Source organism: Salvelinus sp. IW2-2015, linkage group LG7, assembly GCF_002910315.2.
Source record: "Salvelinus sp. IW2-2015 linkage group LG7, ASM291031v2, whole genome shotgun sequence".
NCBI classification, from domain to species: domain Eukaryota; kingdom Metazoa; phylum Chordata; class Actinopteri; order Salmoniformes; family Salmonidae; genus Salvelinus; species Salvelinus sp. IW2-2015.
The window spans coordinates 17,553,926-17,563,655 of NC_036847.1; the positions used below are offsets into that span (position 1 = coordinate 17,553,926).

General features: G+C 40.7%; 1 protein-coding gene across 3 annotated transcripts; it reads left to right on the plus strand.

Annotated features, from left to right (window-relative positions):
* Window positions 1-420: 420 nt before the first annotated feature.
* Window positions 421-2,499, plus strand: sike1 (suppressor of IKBKE 1). 3 transcript variants are annotated; one of them, XM_023991233.2, is made up of 6 exons: window positions 421-506; window positions 749-922; window positions 1,030-1,135; window positions 1,325-1,467; window positions 1,595-1,708; window positions 1,824-2,499. In XM_023991233.2, exons 2-6 carry the CDS (start codon window positions 764-766, stop codon window positions 1,941-1,943), a joined length of 642 nt encoding a protein of 213 aa, XP_023847001.1. In that variant the 5' UTR covers window positions 421-506; window positions 749-763; the 3' UTR covers window positions 1,944-2,499. The 3 variants fall into 3 exon arrangements, with proteins under 3 accessions (XP_023847001.1, XP_070300598.1, XP_023847002.1); XM_023991234.2 differs by having other exon boundaries at window positions 456-545; XM_070444497.1 differs by having other exon boundaries at window positions 455-922.
* Window positions 2,500-9,730: the final 7,231 nt, after the last annotated feature.

Here is a 9,730-nt window from a genome sequence, read left to right on the forward strand (position 1 = left end):
ACTTTTTGAAGTGATTTGTTTGACATCACACAACACCTATGATATGCGAAACTGAGCCTGCGCAGACCGTGAAAAACCGTAAAGGCAAATATTATTATACCTAAACCTCATTGTTATCTGTGGTAAAGGGGATAAGATGGTTACATGCCACAGTATCCCGTCTAAAATCAGCATATCCCAGGCATCTTATCCGAGTTTCTCATAACTGGGATAAAAACTTTTTGGGGTTATTGTAAACGGGATGTGATGTTAATATGACAACTCAAAATTCGAATACTTCAGTACCCGAATAATAACGGGACATTGGTCTGCATGTAAAGGTGTTCAGTGACTTCTCTAACACCAAACCGCAGGCTGGTCTATTTCAAAAGCGTTCTTGGAAGTCTCGCGATGTTGCGCGTATGGGTTTAGAAACTGTGTTACTATCTTGAACGCAACCCTGCTTACGACCGGAAGTGATGTAAAACTAATGAGTCACATTTTGTTCCGAAAACAGCGGTCTCCAGGTCAGAGAGTTTGTTTTTGAAGTATTTCTTGAGATTTTGGTAAATTTCCACAAAATACTTGACGATACTCATGTTTATCTATGACGTATATCAGTAAAGCAAGGATTTAATCTGTCCGCTAATCTACAAAAGATCTGCCACTGTAACTAGCTAGCTAAGGTTAGCTATTTCGATGATTGGTTAGCTAATTTAGCTAGCAAATGTAATGTAAAAAGGACCTGCGTCTTCCGTTTGTAATCAAGCTAGTGCAGAAGGCTATGGCGTGCACTTTGGAAAAGGTTCTTGGCGATGCTCGCACGCTGCTTGAGAGGCTCAAAGAGCACGACACGGCGGCGGAAGGACTAATCGAGCAGTCTGGAGCGCTCAGCCAGAAGGTTCAGGGCATGAGAGAGGTGGGGAATGCCCTTCCAGACAAGGTACATTTGGTTGTTGCTATCTTTCGAGCTTGCTGAATACCTATCTAGTATTTTTTTAATGGCATATAGATGAGAGCCTTGGATTTATCTGTTCACTGTTCCCCTAGTACATGGAGGACAGTTCTGAGATACAGGAGTTGTCAAAGTACAAGCCTCACGTCCTGTTAACGCAAGAGAATACCCAAATAAAGGAACTACAGCAAGAAAACCGAGGCAAGACACAATTCATATGTTTTAATCACTTTAATATTTTATTCTACCCCACTTTGTCTCAATCAAATGTAATTCGGTGTCAAATGTTTGCAGCATGAGAAAAACAACATCTGTTAATATATTACACCAATGTATGTGTCACATATTTGAGGCACAGAAATGACCGGTAAATGTGTTAAATCTCCACAGAACTGTGGCTGTCTTTGGAGGAGCACCAGTATGCACTAGAATTGATCATGGGTAGATACCGCAAGCAAATGCTTCAGCTTATGATGGAAAAGAAGGAGCTGGACACAAAGCCTGTTCTTAGCCTTCATGAGGACCATGCCAAGGTACACACCCTTTCTGTCTACTCAGAATGAATGTAATAACATTTGACATTGACTCTGTTTTTATCATGTGATAAATGTATTAGCTATGTGTCGTGTTTTATTTGTTTGAATTTGTATTATCATGAAGGAAGTGCAAAGCCAACTGGAGCGGATATGCGAGATGGGTCAGGTGATGAGAAGAGCTGTTCAGGTGGATGACCAGCACTACTGCTCTGTGCGAGAGAGGCTTGCCCAGCTAGAGGTAAAAAATTGTTAAATCAAGCAAATTACTATTTTTATTATTATCTATGACTCTGGGTCAGGGTAAATTAAAAATACTATTTATCAACCCATGGCCAATATTCTCATGCATTTAGATTGAAAACAAGGAGCTGCGAGATCTACTGACCATTAGTAAGAGTTCTGTGAGGCCACAGAAGGAAGACTCCAGCCAATCAGCGACAGAGGAAGAAGCCGAACCGGGGACCAATCAGTGATGGAATCGATAGAGAAGATCTCAGTTGCATACTCCTCGCATCCTCTCCTCGTCTCCTTCTCAAAACCCTTTGGATGAGAAAGCCAGAGATCCCGCCCCTCTGACATTCTCCTCCAGTGGGTTTTGAGGAGAGAGGACAGGAGGAGTATGCAATTGAGAACTTCCCATAGAGAGGAGTTTGGATTGTTCACGGAGAAGAACAGTTCTCCAGGGCCACAAGACAGGGTTGATTACATTTTCACCACCGGTCACCCCTTCCCTTTAAGACAAAGTCCATGTTTTGTGTTGTTAGTTACCATTTAATATATATTTCCAAAGGTGCTCCTGCTGCCCAATGAAGCACTGTAAAGGCACAGAGAAGAGAGAATACTGTTTTTTGTCAGGAAAGATTAGCTCCTGTAAAACAGTTTTAGTATAGAGGGTGAACTTTTGCATTGGCCAAAGAGAATCACATTTGCTTTTTATGGCATGGTCTCTAGCTTTTCATTTTGAGTCATTTGTTCAAATGTACTTGCAAAATTGTAGAAATAATCATGTGGTCAATTCACGGGAAACCAAATGCCAACTCCCCACATGGTTTAGCAAATGTTATGCTGTCAAAATGCAAGTCTTGATGTTTATTCCCCTGGGCCTGATATGACCTCTTGTTGTCTCCAAATGTTTAACATCAAATTGCGTTTTTCACATGTGCTTACTTATGGGCCCTTAACCAACAATGCAGACTTTAAAAAAAGTAAGAAATACAGTCAGTCAATTTTCAGTCTGACTTGCTTGTAGCAGATTAACAGTTTGTATCTGTATGTAATTATCTACTACTTTAGAACTATTTGAAATATTTTGTTAATGTCTGTAATTCATGTGTAAAAAAATATATATATATATTTTTCATGTCTGGTATAATACTTACATAATGAGTCAGTGTGTGAGTGTAACATGTTCTAGACATTAGCGTTTGACCATAACTTTGATTTGAGGGGCTCTTTTTTTCTCTTTTTTTTTTTAACAATCCAACAGCTTGACGGACTGTTAAATTGTATATGACATTGTCATCTCAGGAAACTTTCTTGTCATTATTGCAAAAGTGAGCTGTAATTTCTTCAATGCTTTGATGAGTGAATTTATTAATTTGATGTGTCAAATAAATAGTAATCAAATGCCTAATTTTACTGATTTTATTTTTACAGCAAAAGGAAATGCGGACATTGCAAGATATGGAGCACTTGCTTGATGGATAGATTTGGTGAAAATGTCCCTTTACTCAGGATGACAAAAATGTTCTTTGAATTTCCCAGTTCACTCAAAAGTAATGGCGATCTGAAATTCGGGGCTTWCGCTCGATGGAGACATTGCTTTTAGGTCTTCAATTAAAACGAGCTATCGTGAGATTTAGGTTATGGCTCCAGAATCCAGGGACTGCGTTTGACATTTTTAGCAAGAAAAAAAGTTAGTCATGCCAGGAAAAAGCTCTCGCAGAGACTGCCATCAAACTTGGTAAGTAACCCAATTTGTTCCAGAACGTTAGCTACGTTCTGCTTTGCCAGATAATAAAAGCATGTGCATGTCTTGATTTGCTGGCTAGCTATCTAGCTGTCACTTACTGCTAGCTAGGTCTACTAAAGACTAGTATTGTAGTAGCCAGCCATCCTATTCTCATTATATAGCTATTATAGTAACACAGTAATTTACACCCACTATCAGTCCAGCTAGTATGCAGGATGTGCATAACCATATATTTTGCTAGTAGCAGACATCTAATGACATATCTCACTATATTGCTGCTACCTACCTGTCAGTGTCGGTCCAAAAGGGTGTTGGGCTGCATAAGAGTAGCCTAATATTTCCAGGGCTGCCAACTTTTGAAGAAAGCTTGGAGTGAAATTTGCTATGATAATTTTATTGCTCCCTGGCACAACCCCAAGATGGGGGGTCTGAAAATGTTACTGTTTTAAAGCTTATTTCCTGCAATTCTATGTATTTTTATATGGTTTACACCTATGATCTGAATACAGATAAATTGTATTCAGGATGCTTTGAACATTAAATGAACACTCAAAATTGTATCACTTTCTTACTTAGTGATTTTTGGGGGATTCAATTTAAAATATGCACATATTTATTTGACAAATTTTTTAGGTTGTTTGAAATTAGATGGGGAGACACTAATGTGAGAAACAGTGTGAAGGTTTGAAGCAGGGATTGATTCCTGTTCTCAGGTGGAAAGTTGTATGCAACATGTCGGGGAGTGTTACCACTACACCAAGGCTCTGCACAGGAAATAATAATATTAATGGTTGATGGCAGTGGGTAACCAAACATAGATTGCAGTCTCCTTGTCCATAGACTGATTTCAAGGTAAGGACAGAATTTTTTTGTAATTTGGATGAATTCTTTAAAATAGGTCTGGAAGAAAATCCTGCTTACGCTCCAGGAGTGTTGGCCACGCCTGATCTATGTTTCCCAAGTGCTGGGTGTTTAAAAATGCTTCTCTGGCATTAGCACCTAATTCTAATGTTATAATGTTGTTATAATGTTATGTTGTTATAATGTTGTTATAACAATTAATTTCTCAAAATCACTCAACCTTCAAGAAAATGTTTATGAGTATCAATATTCAGGTAGTTATACAAATAAATACATTTTAATTAAGTGATAATGCCAGAGAAGCTGGTGTTTGGGGTATATATTGGCATGGGTTTTGTTCTCTCGGGCCGGCAAACCGTACCAATATATCCTCCAAACACCGGCATCGAGGGCATTATAACTTTTATACAATGGGTTACTAATATTAAAATAATGATTTACATATTTTCATAAATGTTTTTCTTTTCATGAATTTATTCATACTATTTCATCCTACAAGATATAGTCCCGACATAAATCTAGGGTTGCTAGCCAAACTGGCTGGTAGTTTGTTCTATTGGTTAGGTTGCCAGAGACGCGACCCAGTCTTTAAGTCTTTTTGTTTTGTATCTCAATCATTCGTACTTTCGAAATGTTCTATTGCCATACTGGCTGTCAACGTTCTTATCCCTTGCTTGCTAGCTAGCCAAATACGGCTAACTTACAGTCACGTCAAACAGTGCAGCCAGAATAACAACAAAGTAGCCGCTTTCTTTTATGCTGTTTTCTAGTGACATTTATTTGGCATATTTTTCTTTTATTTAACCTTTATTTAACTAGGCAAGTCAGTTATGAACAAATTCTTATTTACAATGACAGCCTACCAAAAGGCCCCCTGCGGGGATGGGGGCTGGGATTAAAAAATAAAATAGAGGACAAAACACACATCACGACAAGAAAGACACCACAACACTACATAAAGCGATACCTAAGACAACAACATAGCGTGGCAGCAACACATGACAACACAGCATAGTAGAAACACAACATGACAACATGGTAGCAACACATGGTAGCAGCACAAAACATGGTACAAACATTATTGGGCAAAGACAACAGCACAAAGGGCAAGAAGGTAGAGACAACAATACATCAGGCGAAGTAGCCACAACTGTCAGTAAGAGTGTCCATGATTGAGGCTTGAATGAAGAGATGGAGATAAAACTGTCCAGTTTGAGTGTTTTTTGCAACTTGTTCCAGTCGCTAGCTGCAGCGAATTGAAAAGAGGAGCGACCCAGGGATTTGTGTGCTTTGGGGACCTTTAACAGAATGTGACTGGCGGAACGAGTGTTGTACGTGGAGGATGCAGTAGGTATCTCAGATAGGGGGGAGTGAGGCCTAAGAGGGTTTTATAAATAAGAATCAACCAGGGGGTCTTGAGACGGGTATACAGAGATGACCAGTTTACAGAGGAGTATAGAGTGAAGTGATGTGTCCTATATGGAGCATTGGTGGTAAATCTGATGGCCGAATGGTAAAGAACATCTAGCCTCTCGAGAGCACCCATACCTGCCGATCTATAAATTACGTCTCCGTAATCTAGCATGGGTAGGATGGTCATCTGAATCAGGGTTATTTTGGCAGCTCGGGTGAAAGAGGAGTGATTACGATAGAGGAAACCAAGTCTAGATTTAGCCTTAGCCTGCAGCTTTGATATGTGCTGAGAGAAGGACAGTGTACCGTCTAGCCATACTCCCAAGTAATTGTATGAGGTGACTACCTCAAGCTCTAAACCCTCAAAGATTGTAATCACACCGGTGGGGAGAGGGGCATTCTTCTTACCAAACCACATTACCTTTGTTTTAGAGGTGTTCAGAACAAGATTAAGAGCAGAGAAAGCTTCTTGGACACTAAGAAAGCTTTGTTGTAGAGCGTTCCACACAAAATCCAGGGAGGGGCCAGGGGAGTATAAGACTTTATCATCTGCATATAAATGGATTAGAGAGCTTCCTACTGCCTGAGCTATGTAGTTGATGTATATTGGGAGAGCGTGGGGCTTAAGATCGAGCCTTGGGATACTCCCTTGCTGACAGGCAGTGGCTGAGAGCAGATGTTCTGACTTTATACACTGCACTCTTTGAGAAAGGTAGTTAGCAAACCAGGCCAAAGACCCCTCAGAGACACCAATACTCCTTAGCCGGCCCACAAGATTGGAATGGTCTACCGTATCAAAAGCTTTGGCCAAGTCAATAAAAATAGCAGCACAACATGGCTTAGAATCAAGGGCAATGGTGACATCATTTAGGACCTTTAAGGTTGCAGTGACACATCCATAACCTGAGCGGAAACCAGATTGCACACCAGAGAGAATACTATAGACATCAAGAAAGCCAGTCAGTTTATTATTGACAAGTTTTTCCAACACTTTTGATCAACAGGGCAAAATAGAAATTGGCCTATAACAGTTAGGATCAGCTTGATCTCCCCCTTTAATTAAATAAAGGACGCACCGTGGCTGCCTACCAAGCAATAGGAACCTCCCCAGAGAGGAGAGACATGTTAAAAAGGTCAGCGATAGGCTTGGCGATGATAGGGGCAGCAACCTTAAAGAAGAAAGGGTCTAAACCATCTGACCCAGATGTTTTTTGGGGGTCTAGTTTAAGGAGCTCCTTTAGCACTCAGTGACCGCCTGCAGGGAGAAACTTTATAGCAGGGCAGGGGAAAAAGAGAAGGGGTGGGAGATGAAGAAATGTTAGACGGCAAGGAGGTATGGCTGAGTCAAATAGAAATCCTGACTTAATAAAGTGGTGATTAAAGATCTCAGCCATGTGCTCCTTGTCAGTAACAACCACATCATCAACATTAAGGGACATGGGTAGCTGTGAGGAGGAGGGTTTATTCTCCAGGTCTTTAACCGTTTTCCAGAACTTCTTGGGGTTAGACCCACAGAGAGAGAACTGCTCCTCAAAGTAACTAACTTTGACCTTCCGAATAGCCTGAGTGCACTTATTTTTCATTTGCCTGAACGAGAGCCAGTCAGCCTGAGTATGTGTGTGCCTTTCGCCAAATGGAATTCTTGAGGTGGAGTAACTCTGCCAGATCACGGTTGAACCAGGGGCTGAACCTGTTTTTATGATCATTTTCTTTATGGGGGCGTGTTTGTTAACAGTACCACTGAAGATATAAAAAAAGAAGGTCCAAGCGTCTTCGACAGAGGGGATCAAGCTGATTCTATACCAATTTACAGAGGCCAGGTCATGAAGGAAGGCTTGCTCATTCAAGTTTTTTTAGCAAGCGTCTATGACAAATCAGGACAGGTCATTTCACTGAGCAGCCATTACGAACACAGGCTGTAAAACAGTTATCACTAAGGTCATTACAGAAAACACCAGACTGATACCTACCACCAGACTGATACCAGGATTATTTGTGAGAATAACATTGAGGAGAGTAGCCTTTTCTGGGTATTTGGAGTCATGCCTTGTGGGATTGGTAATAACCTGAGAAAGATTTATATAGTCCCATTGCTTTCGGACTTGGTCAGGTGGTTTAAGCATGTCCCAGTTTAGGTCACCTAGCAGGACAAATTCAGACTTAGTGTAAGGGGCCAGGAGAGAGCTTAGGGCATTTAGGATACAGGCCAGTGCTGATGGTGGACGATAACACCCAGCAACAGTGAACAAAGAGCTATTTGAAAGTTTAATGCTTAAAACCAGCAAATCAAATTGTTTAGGGACAGACTTGGTGGAGACAACCGACCACTGAAGGTGTTCCTTGGTAAAGATTGCCACTCCACCCCCTTTGGAAGATCTGTCTTGCTGAAAAAGGTTATAACCAGAGACGTTAACATCACTGTTCAAAACACTCTTTCTTAACCACGTCTCAGTAATGACCAACACATCTGCATTGGAGCTGTGAACCCACACTTTCAATTGATCAATTTTAGGTAATAAGCTTCTAGTGTTAACGTTCAAAAAATCCAGGCGTATAAAATGTGCTCCCTCGTAAATAAGCCTGTAACTTAACAAAATGTGGAAAAAGTCAAAGGGTCTGAATACTTTCCGAATGCACTGTATAATATCCATAAATAATTATGCTGATTCATGATTTCGACTGGCTGAAAAAATCTGCCTGCCTGCCTGTCTCATCCCAACTCCCGACACGTTCATTACTATGGGCCAGCTGGAGATCGAATTTGAATATTGAAACAATGTTGCAAATGTTGGAGAGACAGACAGCAAGAATTATACAAATCTTCGCTGTTGAAAACGAAATCTTAGTCCAAAATAAATGTGAGATAATGTCTAGATGCTTTATATTGCCTGATGAGACAGTGGATTGCACAATCAGATGGAACAGTGTAAATAGGCATTTTAACGTCATAGATTTAGCGGGTGGTAATTTGTGAAATAGACACCAGCTGGAATGCGGTTTTAAACAATCAGCATTCAGGATTAGACACACCCATTGTATAATTAATTGTATGAAGAGTGCCTTGGTGCTCTTTTTGGTTTATGCCTACTAGTTGAAGGTCCTTGCCATCATCTTACTCTATATAGACAAAATATGATGTGTTTATGAGTTGTGAGTCCCCCTACCATCTATGCCTAGCATGTGTACAATATTAAAATGGCAAATTATATTTGAGGCCTGGAGTATTCAATATCCAATGCTTTTTTGTATGACTTATTCAGAACTGTCCATGAATGGCTGCAAAAATACATAGCCTCATAATTCATTCTCAAAGACTCAAGTAGGCATATCAGATTTCAAATATGTGATTACACTGGCAAAATTGGGAAGAAATTGAATTATAAAATACGTGTGGAGAATAAGAGCAGTGTTCTTGCTGACAAGCACACTAATTACCCAATATTTTAGCACATTGGTCCAATGATCAGACTAAATAAAGTAAATAGATAATAAAATCTCCTGAAGACAAGATGACATAAATCTGCCCTGTCTACTCCCGCTCCTCCGCTCCACCGCTCGATGTCGCCGGTTTACTAACCACCGGTCCGGGGAACCATCATTACGCGCACCTGGTATTCATCATTACGCGCACCTGGCATTCATCATTACGCGCACCTGCACTTCATCATTAGGCACACCTGGACTCCATTACCTCACTCATTACTCCCCTTTATCTGGCACTCCCTTAGGTTCTTTCCCCAAACAGTATTGTTTCTGTTTTTCATGTCTAGAGGCTACGCCTACGTTGTATCGTTCCATGTTATATTAAACTTACCACCTGTTTCTCGACTCCCAGTGTCTACGTTACAGAATACTGCCTCACAAAATGGAAGCAGCAGCAAATCATAACACCTCCCAGACGGTCAACGAGCAGGGATCGTTACCGCGACCAGCTGGCACAACTGGGGATGGCTATGGAAGAGGTTGTTCGCAGTGTTCAACGTCTCGAACATACCCGAGAGGGGTTGCCTTCAA